This window comes from Schistocerca piceifrons, chromosome X, assembly GCF_021461385.2.
Source record: "Schistocerca piceifrons isolate TAMUIC-IGC-003096 chromosome X, iqSchPice1.1, whole genome shotgun sequence".
Classification (NCBI taxonomy): domain Eukaryota; kingdom Metazoa; phylum Arthropoda; class Insecta; order Orthoptera; family Acrididae; genus Schistocerca; species Schistocerca piceifrons.
The window spans coordinates 738,249,160-738,270,374 of NC_060149.1; the positions used below are offsets into that span (position 1 = coordinate 738,249,160).

The following is a 21,215-nucleotide window of genomic DNA, read 5'->3' on the forward strand; positions in this document are numbered from 1 at the left end:
TTACATGAAGAATGTAGTTGGCGTTACTTTTCTATTTTGTGTGGCCGCGCTGAGATGCTAATCTTTTGGATATGCAGACATGTGGTGGATTTAAAGACAATTTGATGTTTATTGCCTTATGGTGTCGATTTTAATGGCCAGCACTATATTTTCCTGGAAGTAAATTTCAGTTGATAACTGATTTATTTTACAGAGATGGAAAATAAACTATTTTGATTATTAGACAAATAAAATAGTAAATAACACATTATATTTTCGTCGTAAGGTTTTCCTGTAGTTTGCACCGTGTCTAGTTTATAACGACATCAAGCACAATAGATTGTGAAACTGTTTCTTTTCCTTCAAAAAAACTTTAAATACTATACATTTACCTGTTTCTTTTTATTAGGAAGCAGGCCTTCCGATCGGCGGCCCAGGGTTCAATCCATATGTCATGCTGGAAGTTCATTATAATAACCCGGAATTACGTTCTGGTAAGCTGAGACAAAATTTCTTTTTGAAAAATAATGCCATATTCTCTGTCTTATGCACACTAAGAGAATTTCTGTTGAAAATCTGAGTACAAATATTAAACTGGCATTTCTATTCTACAGAAAGAATCAATATTAACAACTTACTTAAATTTTTTGTCAGGCGGTGTGTTTAAATATCACGACATTTCTTGATATGGTGTATATTACATTTTCTACTGCTAACGAAAGCCGGAAAATTGATGTAGCACTCTACTTCAGGTGTTTTCCGATGATAATGAGTACTTCTTATCTGACAATCTACCATTTCATTAAAACCAAATGTGTGATAACTGTAATGTTTGATGTTTTCATTATTTTGTAGTTAAGAATAATCTGCTTCCGTTGAGTGCTTTTCGTGACAAAACGGTGAATTAGATCTGGAAAAGCACACTGTCTCATTTTGCCACCCAACGTTAGTTTGAAGATAATCTGAGAAATTATTAAAACAGGAAATAGGATGAGAAACATCGCTTTGTAGATAGCGCGTCATTAATTTGGCTGTTACAACACCTAAACCGCTTAAAACTTTATTATTCTCTGGCTACACGCAGTTGACCGAGAATCTCCTCGCGTCTGGCACTAATAATGTGTGCAATTCTTGCTTTCACTGAATACCGCACTTGTAGAAGATATAAATGGCAAAATTATGTCGATCATTCTAACTGGTAACAGTCTACCACAAATGAAATGAATATGGATTCCTTGATTCACTGTGAAATTTCGGTTCACATCAAATGACGAGTGTAGGTGTCGAAGGAGTTGTTTAAGTTTCCAGTGGTGGTTTGAAGTGCGTAAGTGGAATTAATAGGTTTCCTGCCCAGCTTTACAGTAACTCATTAACGGATTTATGAACAAAAACTGAGAAACTGATAAATTCGGAACGGATTACTACTCGGATTTTGCCACAAAATTAACATACTTCGAACGCGGAATGGTAGTTGGAACAAGGCGCATGGGACATTCCATTTCAGAAATCGTTACGAAATTCAATATTTCGAGCTACACAGTGTGAAGAGCGTGCTGAGAATATAAAATTTCGGGCATAACCTCTCTCTACGGACAACGCAGGGGCCAACGGCCTTCACTTAACGACCGAGAGCAGCGGCGTTTGCGTAGAGTTGTCAGTGCTAATAGACCAACAAGTTCTGCGTAAAATAATCAATATGAGACAGTCAATATGAGATGTACGACGAAGGTGCCCGTTAGGACAGTGCGGCGAGATTTGGCGTTGATGGGCTACGGCTGCATACGATCGACACGTGTGCCTTTGCTAATAGTACGACATCGCCTGCAGCGCCTCTCCTGGGCTCATGATTATATCGGTTGGACCCTTGGCAACTGGAAAACCGTGGCCTGCTCAGATGAGTCCCGATTTCATTTGATAAGAACTGAGGATAGCCATGGACACAAGTTGTCAACAAGGCACTTTGCAAGCTGCTTGTGGCTCCATAATGATGTGGGCTATGTTTATATGGAATGGACTGGGTTCTGTGGTCCAACTGAACCAATCATAGGCTGCAAATGGTTATGTTTCGATACTTGGAGACCATTATCTGCCATTCGTGGGCTTCATGTTACCAAACAACGATGTCATGTCACCGAGCCACAATTGTTCACGATTGGTTTGGAGAACATTCTGGACAATCCGAGAGAATAATTTGGCCACCCAAATAGCCCGACATGAATCCCAGCGAACATTTATGGGACATAATCGAGAGGTCAGTTTGTGCACAACATCCTGCACCACCACACTGTCGCAATTATGGGTGGCTATAAAGACAGTATATCTCAATATTTCTACAGGGGATTTTTAATGAATTTTTTAGTCCATGCCCCGTCGAGTTACTGCACTACGCCGAGCAAACGGAGGTCCGGCACGATATTAGGAGGTAACCCATGACTTTCGTCACCTCAGTATATGGGTCGTGCCATATTAATCCCGACTGTTAGCGGATACTTAAAATGTGTTTCCTACGTCGCATACAAAGCCGAATGTTATTCAGGTCCGAAGGGAATTATTTAGTAATTGAGTAAGACGTTGAGATTTGAGCATGCGTGATATCTCTGAAGCTGTTCGTTACTATGAAAGGCCAGTTCTCCCTTAGAAGATATCGAATAGGATTATGAGCTGAATTTGCAACTGGAAGAATAAGAGTTCAAATCCCGCTGCTGTTACTCAGTTTTAAAATTTTCATGAATTCAGGGTTTCAGTTTATGAGAATTGTCAGATTTTTCCTACAAGACCGCTGCTAATACCTTTTCCCAGCCTAATCGAACAGGGAAATCTTTCATTTCAAATTAACTGGTTGTCGAGGTAATATCCAACACAGCAACAGTAACAGACCTCCATTCGAAAGTGATTCTTACATATCATGATTTACCAGAATTTTTCTGAGGAAGTAATGTTTCATGTCAGTATAAAACAATCTACCCAAAATTTTAAAAAGAGAAATGAGTCTCTTCCTCTAACGAATTTGTGATATTCGGACAGTACAGAAAATGTTCATATCGATGACTTTATTATATACTTGCTTCTTTCAGCACGGTAGGCAGTGGCCGCTGCAGTAACTGCCAGAGCAACAATTAATAGTACAGTATTGGAGACATCTTAGAATCTCTGTATGGAAATAATACATCACTCGTTTCTGTTTTTTCCCTGTTTTTAGAATTACACTCTTATTCACATGTTCACTGTCCTCGATAATAGTTAACAATTTTATTTTTAAAATCTTTTCCAGATTGGGTTGACAGTTCTGGAGTTCGCTTACATTTAACATCTGAGCTGCGGCTATTTGACGGTGGCGTAATTGAATTGGGTCTGGAATACACTGACAAAATGGCAATCCCACCAAAGCAGCCAGCTTTTACACTGTCTGGCTATTGTATAACTGAATGTACAGCAGTGGTTAGTATTTTCAAAAACTGATTTGTTGTTTGTACACCACCGACATATACACAATATATGTTAAGTTTATTATTCAACCGGATGTAAAAAGAAGAAAGGAAGATTTTAGAACATAATTATAATTTTGTGTGAACAATATTCCTTGGAGATTAAACGAACTCTTCCAATTCACATTTCTTTCTTCCAAATGTATGTAATTTATTGAATATGTAAACCAAAATCCGAGAAATATAATTATTGGTTAGATGCACCACACAAGATAAACTGTAGCTTACGTACCCATTTTGAAATGTTCATGATCTTTATCGAGTACAGCACATGATGTGAGATAAAACTGTTATAATTCAATCTGGTCAGCGGATTTATTAATATCGTGAAGTTACTTTCAAAAGGTTGTCTGAAACCAGAACTTTCCATTCTGAAGTACTGTTCGGTAATACTTACATGCTCAACAGAAATGACGTAAGTCACGAAACACGTTTGTCATCTGTTGTGTCTAGTATGAAATACTGCTCTTGTTTTTCATAGCCTCAGGAAAGTTTTAACTTTTATGTAATGGAGACCAAATAGCGACTGTGCCAATCATCTCAGGCACAAAAATAGAAAGAGAATACTTTGTGTCGAAAACGTGATTAAAAAATAAGAGCACAAACTGAGTGTACGACCTTGGAACAAAGATGCTATTCTTTATGTAACTCCTAATAAGGGGAGGTCACTCTACACGAAACGTAGTGTCAACAGTTTCAAGGAGATAGAGAAAATACTGAACAATTTTCTATGTTCCTTAACTGAATGAGAAAGCAGCTTAGAAAAAATGATAACACAGATATCAACTTGGTGGTGCAAGGAACCATATATAACGTAAATGCAGAGGATAAATCGCATCGAAGTGGTCAAAAATAGGGGAAATAGAAAAAAACCACTTGGAAAAAGTAGAAAATATTGAAATATATAAATGTGGCTATAACGAAATTTATGAGGCGGTTAATGATACTGGAAAACAAAGTAAATTTCCTGGAGTGATGGTAGGAAGAAGAAAATAAGGATGGCAATAATGCGTTTCAAAAGGCAGATGTAATAAAATAGCAAATAACTAAATTAAAAAATTAAACCAAATATTAAAGAATAGAATCAATTTAAGGCAATGGAAATAAATTCTAAAGTTATCCAACCCCATGCAGAAAATTACGCTTTGAGAAATCTGAAGCAGAAATGGTGAAATTGAGATATGGACAAATTATTCAACATTTCACACATTAATTTGAAAAGACGTAAGCGTGATTTCTTTCTACCTTGTAGGTAGGGTAAAGGAGAGCTGCTCTTTATTTAAATGATCAGCAAACTAAAAATAACCCATATTTTATCTTTTAAGTATTAGTCTGCTATAAGAAAAGCCTCCCACGCTTCAGGAGTACTTAACAGCTATTGTAAGATGCTTGCGTAATGTATTATTTTCATCTTAACACAGTAGAAAAATTAATTAGAATGTCACGTCTTACGAAACGTGGAAATGAATGTAGCCTACACTGATGAGCTAAAACGTTATGACAACTACCGACCGGGAGACTGAATGCAGCTTGGTGGCTCTGTGATCACCTAATGAAAGTATGTAAGCGGAGCAGAGACCAATGGGGAATCATTCCAACGACGATGCGGGGCGCAAATAGGAAAATAGGAATTTGGATAGGCGACAAAATGTTGGACAACCACGCCTCTTCACAGAACATGGAGGGTCAGAGGCTTTCCAAATCTGTAAAGCAGTAGGCGGCGATCTGTGGCACATCTGACAATGCTGGTGCAGGCACAAGTGTTCCGGAGCACATCGCTCAGCGCACGTTGTTGGACACGGCGCTCCCTGTTCCGACTTGACCCAACGACTTCGCCAATTACGATTGAAATGTGGGCACGAGATCTTCTAGATTGGACTGTGGATCAATAGAAAAGTGTTACCTGGTCGGATGAATCACGTTCCTTTTTACATGGTGTCGAATGTCGTGTGTGGGTACACAGTCACTCAGGTGAAGGGCTATTCTAAACATACACCGCGTCACACAAGCATGTCGGCGGGGGCAGTATGAGGGTAGTTTGATAGGTCTGGTAAAAAGTAAGAAAAACGTTTGTTTCGAGGACAGTTCACATTACCTCTTGACGCAGTGTCCTTTGAGGGATATACACTTGGTCCAGGAAACCTCCAGCTGTTTCATCCCATAGGAAAAATAGTTTATGTCAAACTCCGCAAAATACTCGTTGATTATAACTATCACTTCCTCATTTAATGAAAATTTCTTCCCAGCAAATCAAAGTTTCAGGTTAGGGAACTGGAAGAAGTCATTTGGAGCCAAGTAAGGTGAAAGAAGAAAATGGAAGGAAGATCGGGTTTAACGTCCCATCGACATCGAGGACATTAAAGACGGAGCACAAGCTCGGATTGTGTCAGTGATGGCGAAGGAGATTGACCGCCCTTTCAATGGATCCACCCGGTATTTGCCTGGAACGATTTAGGGAAATCATGGAAAACCTAGATCTGGATGGCCAGACGCGGGTTTGAACCGTTCTCCTTCCGAATGTGAGTCCAGTGTACTAACGACTGCAACTACGCCACTTCGCTTGGTTAAGTCGGTGAATAGGATGGATGACGAACCAATTCAGAGCCCAATTCATGCACTTTCTCCATTTTTATCGCCGATGTGTGGGATGGTGCCTTGTCCTGGTGAAAGAGCACCTTGGTCTTTCTTCGGCCAACATAAGTTTCAAAGGGTCCAACAATGAAGGGTCCAGTTATGGTTCTGCATTTTTCCAAGTAATCTATGAGGATTACTTCTTGTGTACCCCAAAAAACAGTGGCCATCACCTTACCTACTGACAAAATGATCTTTGCCTTCTTCGGTGCACTTTCATCAGCCTTTGTCCATTGTTTTGACTATCGTGTTGACTCTAGTGTGTAATGATGGATCCAGGTTTCATCAACAGTCACAAACCGGCGAAAAATGTCTTGCGGATTGCGATTAAACATAGTCAGACATTGTGCTGAAATGCTGAGCCGGATGCGCTTTTCGTCGACTATGAGCAAACGCGGCACCCACTTCACACACGGCTTCTTCATAGCCCATTCTCCATGCTTGATGTTTTGCGCTCCCGCAGTTGACATGCCTACAGTCTCACATCAGTAATCTCACGAATTTTTATTCGGCGGTCTTTCATAAACAATGATTTCCTTTGTGGTGATCTCAACTGGACGGACGGCTAGATTTTGCTTCGTATTCAGTACTTGTCTTATCACGTTCAAATTCATTAATCCAAAAGTACATGGTCTACAATGCGGATGCAGAGTGCACATGAACTTCTTCGAATTCAATACTGATTTGTGTGGCAGTCCAGCCCTTCAAATGAAAATGTTTAATAACAGCACGAAACTCGGTTTTCTCCGTTTTCAGTCGCAGCCGACATACTGATCAATGTAGACAGCTGTCAAGAACGAACTGCACGCTGTCCATTGTTGAGATTCTTTATACGATCCTTGAAATAACCAAGCTTATCAACCATGGGGGCGCAACAAATGTGTTCCATTCTTTCATTTGCCTGACGTATCAAACCTCCATCGTATTATGCAATGAGGGATATGCATCTGGGCTTCCATGGCACCTGTGTTAGTTATCGAAACACCATGACAGCTCTGGATTATGCGAACATTACTGTGAACCACCTACATATCTGCATACTTGATGTCTTCCCCGATGGCATTTACATCTTCCATCAGGATAACTGTCCATGTCACAAGGCCAGAATCATGCCAGTCATTTGAGGAACATCATAGTTAACTCACGTTGATGTCTTGCCTAGCAAATTCTCTTGATCTAAACTCGATGGAACATATCTGGGACGCTATCTGGAGCCGTTTCTGCACCCACAGATCATCGGCCTGTAATTTAAGGGAACTGCGCGATCAGTACGTGAACATCTGGTGCCACATACCTTCGGAAACCTGACAAGCACTTGTTGAATCCACGGAAAGCGGAATTGCTTCTACATTGCGTTCCAAAGATGGACCAACACGCTATTAAGGAGGTGGACATAATGTTTTAGCTCATCAGTGTATGTGGAGTGCAACTTTATTATTTATCTGATAATTGTATATAAAAGTTAGTTTGAAGTGTTTTTCTTTCAGGGAATTCCTCCCGAAGGAATTACAATATTTGGATCGCAGCTTCACACCCACCTCACAGGAATCCGCGTTTATACGAGGCACATCCGTGATGGTCGTGAAATGCCCGAACTCAATAGAGACAACCACTACAGCACACATTTTCAGGAAATCAGGCTCCTGAAGAGGCCAGTGACTATATTGCCTGTAAGTCTCAATTTATGGCTTACTACCTTGTCTTTATCTTTTCCAGTTATGAGTAAATAAACAATATTTGTTAACAGATAAAATATACCGAGGATGAACAAAATAACGAAAACACTTCATAATGTGACATTTTGTAATGAATAATCCTAGATTAGCTGCAAATATTTTAATTAAATATGCTTCTTCTTTCGTAAAAGCTAGTTTCAGCTATAGCACAATACTCAAGTAAATCTGTAGATGTTACATTTCGTGAATGGACTTACATTTATGAAAGTAGTACGTAAAGGTTAGTTTGTATACATACTTACGTCTAGTTGGAATAGATGCGCATATTGCATCAGTGAGTAAACTGTCGACTGTCTGTTTGTTGCTAGATCTTTATAATCACGTTAGTTTTGTTTGTATAGAACATTTTCTCGAAATAAATTTCACAGCTGGATTGTCAGTTTATTCTCTGTGGTGATTTATGTTTACAGTGTAAACTTTCTTAGTCAGTGATGCTAGTTGGGCTTCATTGCTATAAAAGCTTTGTTATCATTTGTATCCATTGTTATCTTTTGCTTTCTGTTTATTGTGATCTTTATCCGTTCTCGTTTTCCAAAATGCCAATAAAATTACTATACAATTTTTATGTTGAAATACTAAACACCTTTTTCCAAAGCTGTTTCACAGAGGAAGACCGCACTGCAGTTCCTTCTCTAAATCCTCGCACAAACGATAAAATGGCTGACATCGATATAAGTGTCCAAGGAATAGAAAAGCAACTGGAATCACTCAACAGAGGAAAGTCCACTGGACCTGACGGGATACCAATCCGATTATACACAGAGCACGCGAAAGAACTTGCCCCCCTTCTAACAGCCGTGTACCGCAGGTCTCTAGAGGAACGGAAGGTTCCAAATGATTGGAAAAGAGCACAGGTAGTCCCAGTCTTCAACAAGGGCCGTCGAGCAGATGCGCAAAACTATAGACCTATATCTCTGATGTCGATCTGTTGTAGAATTTTAGAACATGTTTTTTGCTCGAGTATCATGTCGTTTTTGGAAACCCAGAATCTACTATGTAGGAATCAACATGGATTCCGGAAACAGCGATCGTGTGAGACCCAGCTCGCTTTATTTGTTCATGAGACCCAGAAGATATTAGATACAGGCTCCCAGGTGGATGCTATTTTTCTTGACTTCCGGAAGGCGTTCAATACAGTTCCGCACTGATTACTTTGATAAACAAAGTAAGAGCGTTTCTGGATGAGGTATCGAATATATTGCTTCCCCCTACTTATACCTCCCGAGGAGATCACGAATGTAAAATTAGAGAGATTAGAGCGCGCACGGAGGCTTTCAGACAGTCGTTCATCCCGCGAACCACACGCGACTGGAACAGGAAAGGGAGGTAATGACAGTGGCACGTAAAGTGCCCTCCGCCACACATCGTCGGGTGGCTTGCGGAGTATAAATGTAGATGTAGATGTAGATGTTTGAGATCGATTTGTTCATTAATGATATCATCTGAATAATTTCTTTTGTGTGTGTATATTTCTAATTCTTCCAAGATGTTCACGGCATGACTCTTTCGTATTCTGTGTAGAAATTGTAATGTATTTTCGATATGTTCTACTTTGTGGCTTTATGTACAAATTTTATAAACGTGAGTAGACTCACCAAATGAAACATCTACAGGTTTACTTTAGAACGGTGCTATAGCCGAAACAAGCGTGAAATAAAGAAGAAACAATACTAATTAAACTATTTGCAGCTTACCTGGAATTATTAATTACAAAATGTCGTGTTATGACGTATTTTATTCTGCGGGCCAGACCGAAAAGAAGATATTGAAATCACTTTGAAGAGAATGCTATATCGATAGGGAATTGAGCTACTTGTGTCCTTCATTCCAACTTTTTTGTCTCTACAGAGATTCACGTAACCTTGACCTTTACGTTGTTTTTCTTGAGAAAGAGTGCGCCAATGAAATAAGATGATTAAGTTCTTTTTCAGTTTTTCAGTCGGCCATTGAGCACCTCTGACAGTGCCTTTTAGTGAATAATCAAAGTAAACCAGTGAATTTTTAACGAAGGCTTGTTTCAGATGTTATTCATACGTAGCTCTTGAATCTGTTTGCGGAAACATCATAGACTACTCTCCGGGCCCTGTTACCATTTTTCAGTCACAGGTGATCCGTGTTCTGTGCTCCAGACAGTGTCCTCTTTACTATAAAAGGTTGTCCCCGTTGAAAAGATGTATGGAAATATTAACCCTACTACAGAAACTCAATTTGTAAATCTCTCTTGTCAGATCGTTGCTGCTGAAACAGACTTTGATATTACTTAAGCCATTCAGTGATCGCAGTCGGACAGAATGATTTCCAACCATTAGTTATTCTAGTTGATTCAGTCCAGCATTGACTTTTATTATATGTCATATTGTTGTATAATGCTTTCTTGGGACATTAGATAACAGATAAGTCATTGAAACAGATGATAATGTTACAGACGCACCAATAATTTACAAAAAAAGTCGTGTTATATTTTCCACTTCACACCACAAGCTTAAGACCAGCTGCACACAAGAATTTAAACACACTGTACGGAAAACTGCGTAGAAACGTTTCGAAAGTGCGCTGCTTTCCTAGCGAATAGCGGTTAGTAATAACAACCCAGAAAAAAAGTCTTCAGGTGACACATTACTTTTATTATTTTGTCCACCCTATATATATTCAGTTCTGGAACGTATATGTGGAAGGTGTTTACGAACTGTAATGGCTAGCTTTCAGAGATTCTCTAGAACCGTGTGAGTGGTTTCATATGAGGAGGTCCTTAGCTCCAGTAACATGCTCCGAGTAATTTAATATTAATATGTTATATTCGTAACGTCTCTGAGACCGTAACAGATGGATTTTTTAAATTAAAATTAACAAGAAAACGACTCATTACGTTACGTAGGTTGTAATATAATTCGTACAAGAGCAGATAACGAATAGTGGCAAATAAAATTACTTGCGCAATGCGAGTATCCATATGCAAAACTGCATTGTTCAAATTTTTTCTATTATTGTACAAACGAGATATTTTTAAGGCCATCTGGGTGGTGCGACCTAACCTATATCATGTTCTAAGGCTTGCCGTGAACCATTCGGCGCACACCGTTGCACTGCCGAAACATTTTGTCCCACAAGAGCAGCATTTTCCCGGATGGATGCATCACATTCGCTCATGCCAATAATGCGCCCTCATTCAAACTCACTGATTTGACGGTAGGGTTCGCGCATACGTCTGCGAGGCATCCTGCACGTCTGCTCAAGTCACACAGATCCATTACCTTCGGTTCATAGCGACAACGAGAGCTGCAGGCACATTTTACTGGTGTGTGGTGTTGCGCAGTGATATCGATGTTGACCTTGAACTCGCGGGCAGACGTGATTCAAATACTAAAAATTTCGGCAGAACATGCTAATGCACATGTTCTGTGAATATGAACGTCCTATCTGTAGTCGTTCAAGGTGTTCTGGTTTTTTTCTGAACATGAGGATATTTGGTGACGAATTACAGTTTCTAGTACTGAAATTTATTCCTGAAATCCAGCTTAACTGAAGTAGGTACAGATGTATTATCTAAAGCGACACTTGGATTTCCCGCTTTAGGTAGTACATCTATACCTATTATAGCTAAATTGAATTTCAGGGCCGGCCGGTGTTGCCGAGCGGTTCTTGGCGCTACAGTGTGGAACCGCTGGACCGCTACGGTCGCAGGTTCGAATCCTGCCCCGGGCATGGATGTGTGTGATGTCCTTAGGTTAGTTAGGTTTAAGTAGTTCTAAGTTCTAGGGGACTGATGACCTTAGAAGTTAAGTCCCATAGTGTTCAGAGCCATTTTTTTTTTAATTTCAGGAGGAAATTTCAGTATTTGAAACTGTTGTTCGTCATCAAATATAAATACACATAAGGCAAAGACGGGCCTGTGTCGAAAATCACTACGATAGTCTGTGAGTCTAAAACCTGCACGGAAATCACGAGATGTGCTAGTGTGCGTAAATGAATTAACAATCTTTCAGGAGAAATGTGTAGGTGTGTAATATATGGAAGTTTGGGTCGGTGCAGGGAGTTTTCTCGGATAGCCTAAGCGGTAAGGCGACGATAAGCGGGAAATCCGGGTTCGCCGTCTGGTCTGGCACAAATTTTCATACATTGCTTTAGATAGTACACCTGTACCCCTTACAGTTAAGGCTAATTTTAGGAATAAATTTTAAAACGCCTTTGTTTTAATTATTGTCACCCTAACTCGCATATCATATCCGTGATACTATCGCTCTTACTTCGGGATAATACAAAACGAGCTGGCCGTCTTTGAACTTTTTCGATGTCCTCCGTCTATCCTATCTGGAAAGGATCCCAAACCATGCAGCAGTATTCGAGAAGGGGACGGACAAGCGTAGTGCAGGCGACAGATCTCTATCTGGAGTCTTGTAAACTAGAATCTTCACATGGGTACAAAAAAAATGTCCATTAGCGCCATATATGGTGACCGCCATGTACTGGAGCAGGACCACTATAACCAATAATTCTTTGCACAGATTATGCATTAAATCAGCCTTTAACATTATTCAGGCATGAGATCAATATACTGAAATGTGAAACCACACAAGCCTTCGAAGTACCAGTGAAACATCTTTCGGAATGAGGGAACATCTTCAAGGAACATTTTGTAGTCGTCTTTCATTCTCTCGGAATGTGCAGTTACTCAGTTACAAGTAACGTACATCAAATCGTTCGGCAAATACCAATGAATAATCTTTGAAAACTAGTTATTAGGGTTCGTATCTTTATTGTAAAGTAACATAATTATATACATTGTGGGAATAATTACCTTCTTGTAAAGTTACATGACGACATCCGTGTGAAGAAACAAAATAATTCTATTAATTACTGCAGCTATTGAATTTAAGATTTGCTACTGTGACAGGCTGCTTATGTAAAGGTTTTGCGAATTTTCTTACTTTGACTGTATACTTGAAGCCCGCATCTCGTGGTCGTGCGGTAGCGTTCTCACTTCCCACGCCCGGGTTCGATTCCCGGCGGGGTCAGGGATTTTCTCTGCCTCTTGATGGCTGGGTGTTGTGTGATGTCCTTAGGTTAGTTAGGTTTAAGTAGTTCTAAGTTATAGGGGACTGATGACCATAGATGTTAAGTCCCATAGTGCTCAGTGCCATTTTTTTGTGTACTTGAAGGCAAAGAAATTAATACCTAATCTTAAAAAAACTTCTGTTGTTGCAGGGAGACGCCTTAATTACGACATGCACGTACAACACAGAAGATCGGGAAAACATCACCCTCGGTGGATTTGCAATCAGTGAAGAGATGTGCGTTAATTACGTGCATTACTATCCAAAAGTTGATCTGGAAGTGTGCAAGAGTTCCGTCAGCTCTGAAAGCTTAAAAACATACTTCAGATTTTTGCACGAGTAAGTTTTTAATTTTCAAGGAGATGTTCTTTGCACTCTTAATAACTAATGAGATTAACGGTTTTTTCCTCTGTCTGTATACTTCTAGAACAAATGAATTCTCTGTTTTTTGTTTCTTCTCTCTTCGCTTCCCACTCTCTCTTGTTTCATGCAGACTTTCTAGTTCCTATTCAATTGAATTTTTTTACATTGCTATTTAGTCTTTCCCTCTCCATTTCTTGCTTTCTCCATCAAAATACTACCATTGCGGTGACGGAACTCCCAACCCTCACTCAATATTATTATTTCTTTAGGCTAAACCTTCTATACAGCTCTCTCATCCGCACAGCTCTTCATTCCCATTTAGCCTCACTGATCAGCGCAGAATAACTCAACAATTTGTTAGTTCCTCGGAAACAATTTGAGGGCAGTACCAGTTCTCTTTAAAAATGAATAGATGCAAGATAATGCTCTTATATTAAAAAAAACAGCCCATCGTAACATTAGTGGTAAACTCTGACGCATGTTACGTACTACGAGGCGGTATCAACTGAAATCAATAGTAGGGAAGACGAATCGATGAGTTTGCTCGGAAAATTCACGAAAAATATAGCGTCTGTGTTGAAGAAACCGCATAAAAAACAATAGTACAATTTGTTGAGAATTTCTGTAGTGTTTGTAGTCCTTATTACGTAGAGGCGAAAGCAGAAACCGATGGCATTCAGAGACGCGAAGCTGTGATCGCTACGCATCAGCACAACCGTAAGAAAAATAGTCAAATGGCTCTGAGCACTATGGGACTTAACTTCTGAGGTCATCAGTCCCCTAGAACTTAGAACTACTTAAACCTAACCAACCTAAGGACACATCCATGCCCGAGGCAGGATTCGAACCTGCGACCGTAGCGGTCGCGCGGTTCCAGACTGTAGCGCCTAGAACCGCTCGGCCGCTCTGGCCGGCACAACCGTAAGAAAGCGTGAATTACATATTATTTTTAGGCTTACAACTTTGTTAATGCAGTGTGTCAACTCACTAGAGGAGACGGAATTTTTTTATCAATTTTTGTTATGTACTTAAGTTGTCTAACGATGTCATAATTCACGATAGCATTTGCCCATCGACAGCTTTGGTATATTGTGGATATTCTTCCATGGTATACAGGTTTTAACTAAATTCCCTTTACGGACGATAAGGACTTGTAGTATGGACCAAAATGGTTAAGTTTAGTCTACGAAACATACCGTTTTCCCGTTACACGCAAAATCCCACAACACACGTTCAGATCTCCTAAATTTTCGACGCCACTCACAAGGGCAGCCGGCCGCTGTGGGCGAGCGTTTCTAGGCGCTTCTGTCCGGGACCGCGCTGCTGCTACGGTCGCAGGTTCGAATCCTGCCTCGTGCATGCATGTGTGTGATTTCCTTAGGTTACTTAGGTTTAACTAGTTCTACGTCTACGGGACTGACGACCTCAGATGTTAAGTCCCATAGTGCTTAGAGCCCTTTGAACCATTTGACTATGGCATCACGTACGTCGTTCACTAATCACCTGTTGTTGTGTTTGTGTTCTTTATTCATACTGTACTGCTGTACAGTAGTAATCATTTACTATAGTACAGAATGCAACTGTACGTGCATTTCATTTTTAGTGTGTTCCTATTGACCACAGTGCACAACATGTTTGCGGAATACGCCGATATTATGTTATTATACAGCGATGCGCGGTGCATTGCGTGGGCTGCTCGGCAGTTGTAGGCGGAGCGTTTTGCACAGCCAAACACCTACGCACTCCTTCTTTGCTACGGTGTACCAGCGGGCCTCAGAGACGGACACATTCACCACCAGCAGAGCCGATTGTGGTGCTCCACTACAGCGCCACACATTAGGGATAGTGTTAAGATAGCGGTATATCGAAATTTTTTCCATAAATTATCGATATATACCGGTGATATACTTTTAGAAATTGTCGATATATCGATATCAGAATGTAAATGTCGAGTGTCGATATTTTTATTCTATATTATATTTTTTTCACAATTTTCGGAAAATATTTGAAATTGTTTGTTTGAAATTGTAGCAGAACATAATTTTACTTTCACTGTATGAAGGAGTCTTACTACTTTTTGAGCTTTCATCACGTGCAGTCTTTCCCTTTGACTGCGTGAAGCAAGTACAGATGGCACAAAGAAGAAGTTCGATTGCACTGGGGGGTGCCAGTGTGAATTGAATAACAAGGTATCCGACGTGAAGAACCAGCACACCAGCAGTGCTAATAAACAATATTTATCGCAACTAGTGTGCGATTTCTTCAAATCGGCATTCTTCAAAAACAGTTGCTGAACCTGAAACGAAAATCTAAATGATAAGATTGGTCTTTGCGGTGGGCGGAGTCGTGTGAGGGAAATGCTGGCGTAATCGGCGCTGGGCGCTACCAACAGAAACTGCAACGTTTAACTTCACCGCGCAATTTTGACACTATAGTTCGCTGGCATTTGCGAAAATGAAAAAAAATAATAAAATAAAAAACAGGAAAGTCGACATGAAGTGTTCCAGAAAAATCCGATATGTGACGAAACCAAACGACGGACCCATCGGACACCTGCATGCAGTTACCATGGTTAGAGAAGTGGTTATCGCCAAGCATAAACGTGCATCGTTTTCCTTTCAGTTCTTGCTCTAAGGGGGATAAGGAGGGTACTAGCTTGTTGATGTATAGAATATCTAATAATAAACCAATACTTAAATATACAGCTCTAAAACTGACAGTATATTTACAATGTTCAGCCGATTTTTTTTTTTATTTTGGCCGTTCACTTCGATAGTTTTCCATTGCTATATCGATAGCGCGATAGATTCCTCTATATGTCGAGGGCTAATAACTATACTTTTTTTAATATAGATCTATCAAAGTCCCATATATTTATAAATATCAACAGTCGTGCCGCACATCCGAGTTTTCAGAGGCTGTACTCCACGCAGTGGAAGAGGACGCGACAACGAGTACCAGAAAAACAGCAGGTACGCAGAATGTTGATCACAAATCCGTCTGACGTGTTCTGCATGAGCAGCTGCTACACTTGTACCGCCTGCAGAAAGTACGTCTAGTGCAGCCACAGGATTTTGCGTCACGAGCCCACTTCTACAGGTGGTTCTTACACTGTTGTGTGGAAGGGCCCGACTTCACATGGCGGATCATTTTCGCTGAGTGAAAGTGTTCTCAGCCGGCCGGAGTGGCCAAGCGGTTTTAGGCGCTTCAGTCTGGAACCGGGCGACCGCTACGTCGCAGGTTCGAATCCTGCCTAGGGCATGGATGTGTGTGATGTTCTTAGGTTAGTTAGGTTTCCGTAGTTCTAAGTTCTAAGGGGCTGATGACCTCAGATGTTAAGTCCCATAGTGCTCAGAGCCATTTTTTAAAAGTGTTCTCAATTCCCACCACAGTCATGTGTGGACTGACGGAAACTCACATGCTGCGCTCCCATCCCTCCCCCTCAACCCCCCCTCTCCACTTGGGTTTCAGGAACAATACAGTCTGAAAATTTCTGAAGAGTTCCTGGATGGTGGGGTCACTGAACCGTAAGTTCTTCCACCACATCTCACGGGTGCCACGTACTTGCGATTGCTTGATGGCTCACTGCATGGGCTCTTGGAAGATGTGCTACTGTAGGAGCGTCAACACGCATAGTTCAAGCACGATGGCGCACCACCTCATTTTTCATTATCGTTGCGAGATCATCTGGACCAACAGTATGGGCAACAGCGGATACGTCGTGGTGGCCCGACTGCTGAGCCTACACGTACTCTCCAACCCGCCAGACAACAATCTGTGGGGTCACGTCAAATCCTTGATTTACGAGATCCCTTCGGCATACGAGCGAAACCTGCTGGCGCGGGTTATGGCTGTTGTGGGTGCTGGAGGACCAGGGGTTGGTGATTGTACCAGAATATGGTGCTAAGGTACCATATTTGTGTTGACGTCGGTGGTCGTCGCATCGAGCCCTACTTGTAAGACGACCCAGACGACAACCAGCAGGACTTGTGGTATTTTACGTGTAGCGGGAAAATGATTCGTTTGCGGACATGAGTTGCTATGCTGAACTTAATCGTCTTGATGCCCACTACAATTTCTCAATGTTTGCAACGGGAATTTACTTGCTCCCCGTATACACGCCTTCAGAAGTCTGCTAGGGTTGTTTGAAAGGCTAGGTAACCACATCGAAGTATAGAAATACTGCGCTGGATCCTGTTCTTTGCTTTTATAAGTTCTTATCTGCTTTTTATGGAAAACTACAGTGAACTAAGACCAGGCAGTGCTAAACGTTTAACTATCGTGCAGTGTAAAACAAATTATTATTAACTGAGTGTTACGTTCTCAGTCATCTACATGCATACGCTCCACAAGCTAACATGTATAATAGTGTATAAATGTCGCCAGTACTATTTCCAGTTGGACAGTATTTATCATCATGGGAACGTCCTTTGTGCTTGTAAATGTACACTAAGTAATTATTCATGATTCAGCTGTTTGCTCCTATATCTCAGGACTGATTCGATTTTTCGTAAGTAGAATACTTGGCTCACCACAATTCAAGATATTTTCTTTCCAAGTTCCTGGAAATATGTTAATACTCTTTGATTATTAGCTAAGTTAAACGTGAGACGAACGTGCGCTGTGTTCGTCTGTCGTACTTGAAGACTCTCAAAGACCCAACTAAGAGAAAAACCATTAACAAACCAAGCTGCAGTTAGTATTTAATTTACAATAACGTTTGTCAATGGATGTAGCTGGAGGCTGAAAATAATGATTACTTGTAATCTCAGAGTAGGCTTGAAGTAAACTTGTTTATCGATCTATAAGGCACTGCGCGGGTAAGCCGCGCGGACTAGGGCGTCCTGTCACGGTCCGCGCGGCTCCCCCCGTCGGAAGTTCGAGTCTTCCCTTGGGCATGGGTGTGTGTGTCGTCCTTAGCGTAAGTTAGTTTAAATTAGATTAAGTAGTGTGTAAGCTTAGGGACCGATGACCTCAGTAGTTTGGTCCCATAAGACCTTACCACAAATTTCCAATTTTCGATCTATAAGATGGATACAAAGTTATCGTAGCAACTGTCTACAGTTTATAGTTGCTATTGTAACACACAACTGCAGTTTGTTTAGAGGATCGATAGGTTCTATAGACTTTTTTCTTTAACCCCTTTCTCCCAAATCAGGATCAGTAAACATAACCTTAACAGCTTCAGTTTTATGTTCATAATGTAACGTAAGACTTCTCTCCTTTTTTGCAGGTGGGAGGGCCAGCCTACTAGCCCTGACAACGGCATTTCGTCCAACTACGGTTCAATTGATTGGACACCAATAAGAGTTTCAGTACTGAACCAGCTGTATCAAGAATCTCCTCTATCGATGCAGTGTAATCAGTCAAGCGGAGAACGATTTCCTGGAGCATGGGAAAATCTTCCTGTCACACAGGTCCAGTTCCCGTTACCACCACCTTCACGACCAGCATGCGACACTAAACAGTAGTCATTTTGCCAAATATTTACTCTTATTTCTCTTAGATCTGCAGCAATAATCCAGAAAATATCCATGTGTCCAACAACGCTGAAAATAGCGAAAATGTTAACAAGAAAGATGTCTATTAAACTCAAGTTAAAACTTACTGTAAAATTATTTGTGAGGTAATAAAGGCAGCAAACAAAACTAGCAGTTCTGTGGCTTATTAATGACCCCTTGCACAACACGTAATTAAAAGCGGAGACATCAAATAAATTCCGTAAAGACAGGTCGTCTCTTTTTAAGAAATTAGTACTTGGGTCTATGCGTGTACGCGCTGCGCTCTCTTGTTTATAACCTTGCAAAAGACTGTCTGTTTTTTGCACCATTGCTTGGACTGAACAAGATAAACGGCCCACATTCTAGAAAGCTTCGACGACGAAATTGTAGGACATATTGTTTTCCATAACAATATTCCAATTCAAAAGCCGCACCAGTAGTGTGGAATTGAAAATCTGTAGAAAGTTTCCAGGAAGGAAAGAAACAAATAGTTACGAAAGATATCGTAAATAGTGTGATCTCTAAGATTTTATCGGCGCGATTGATTAACGATGTGCGTTCGAGAGAGAAGCCGAACTGTTGATTCCATTTCATGCGCAAGATGGTAAGTAGTTCATTGGTGTATAATTAGTGATCACCTTTAGCGTGTTCGCTACTGACAAGCCGGAATGTGTGCATACATTTTTAATATGACGTTGATTTTTTGTTGCTAAATGGGGTCGTGTCAGAGATATGATGGTCAACTTTGTTTTCTTTCTTTTTTTTTAATCGTATGCTATAGTTTGGTACTTATTTTCTGATAGCGGCTATCGAGACGAATCCGATGATGTGTAACAGTAAGGTCTTTGAAGGTCAACGAAGGTCAGAAAGGTGGCATTAACGTCCATTTACAGAAGGTGTTCGAGGTGATGACCATTGGTATGAATGTAGTGCTGCAATCTTCTTATCGTTGATTGAGTGGTATTCTTTATCACTTCGGCACTTACTGAAGCACATGCTCTAACAATTCTCTCTCGAATATCGTGCAAATAGTAAAAATTCGCCGAGTACGGCGTATACATCTAACATGCCACTGACATCTAAACACCATTCGACGGTTTCGCAATACAACACTAAAAGGAACGGTAAGACCAGTATCGTCTAATCAAGCGAATGTAAATGATGTATTCCTTCGAAGAACAAGTCGATATGCTTCTCATTTACGGAGAGTACCAACAAAATTCAGTGACAGCTAGAGATTTATGCGCTGAAAGATATCCTCAACGTACTCACCCTACACGTCGTACATTTAAATATGTGTATGATAAATTGAGAACAACTGGATCTTTAATGCATCGGAAACATATCCCGCAAAGGGAAGTTACTAACGAGGAAACGGAAATTGGTACTCTTGCCACTGTGGTTCGAGATCCTTGCGTTAGTTCGCGTCAAATCGCAAGGGAATCTGGCACGAGCCAGCGTAGTGTAGTTCGTGTTCTGCATCGCCATAAATATCATCCTTACCATATCAGTCTCCACTAAGAATTAACTAGTACCGATTGTATGCGTCGCACTGAATTCTGCCGATGGACTCAACTTCAAATTCAGAGGGATGACACATTCATTAATTTCATTTCATTTTCTGACGAGGCTACAGTCAGGAACCATGGAAACGTTAATTTGCATAACATGCATTATTGGGCAACTGAAAATACATGTTGGCTACGGCAAATTGCACACTAAAAACAGTGGTCGGTGAATGTATGATGTGGGATTCTTCTTCTTCTTCTTCGCAGCGCGGAGTGGGCACGTGGTTTGAGGCGTCATGCCACGGTCTGCGCGGCTCCTCCCACAAGAGGTTCGAGTCCTCCCTCGGGCATGGGTGTGTGTGTGTGTGTGTGTGTGTGTGTGTGTGTGTGTGTTGTTGTTAGCATAAGTTAGTTTAAGCAGTGTATAATATAAGTCTGGGGACCGATGACCTCAGCAGTTTGGTAGATGTTTTAGAGGTCCACGTTTTGATGTTGCTAAGCCAGGATATTCTTCTCCGGCCAACGCTTCTCTTCCCTGGTATTTTTCCTTGCAGGATGGTCTGGAGGAGATGGTATCTTTTGTTGTTCAGCATGATGTGTTCCAGGTACTGGATCTTTCTTGCTCTCACGATGGCCAGCACTTCTTTCTCTTTCTTCATTATTCGTAGAACCTCGACGTTTGTGACATGAGCTGTCCACGGTACTCTTAACATTCTCCTGTACAGCCACATCTCAAAAGCATCCACCCGCTTACCCAATGATTTCGTCAGAGTCCATGTTTCAACACCGTAGAAAAGGATGGCAAATACGTAGCAGCATAGAAGTCTGATCTTCGTCTTCATTGCTAAACCACGATTCTTGATTCTGGAGAAGAGAATTATAGGCCCCTATTTCATCGAAGGAAATCTTAACGGTAGGAAGTACACCACATTGCTGCAAGAAACATTAGGTCTGTTATTGG

The 21,215-nt window shown here is 40.8% G+C and overlaps 1 protein-coding gene across 1 annotated transcript in view; it reads left to right on the top strand.

Annotated features, from left to right (window-relative positions):
• The window catches only part of LOC124722684 (dopamine beta-hydroxylase), a 165,676-nt gene extending 146,802 nt beyond the window's left edge, over positions 1-18,874 (top strand). Inside the window, exons 5-9 of the mRNA XM_047247826.1 lie at positions 389-473; positions 3,251-3,417; positions 7,583-7,765; positions 13,034-13,221; positions 18,479-18,874. Of these exons, the coding sequence (XP_047103782.1) occupies positions 389-473; positions 3,251-3,417; positions 7,583-7,765; positions 13,034-13,221; positions 18,479-18,716 (861 nt within the window). The 3' untranslated portion in view covers positions 18,717-18,874. The remainder of the gene's footprint in view (positions 1-388; positions 474-3,250; positions 3,418-7,582; positions 7,766-13,033; positions 13,222-18,478) is intronic.
• The last annotated feature ends 2,341 nt before the right edge of the window (positions 18,875-21,215 follow it).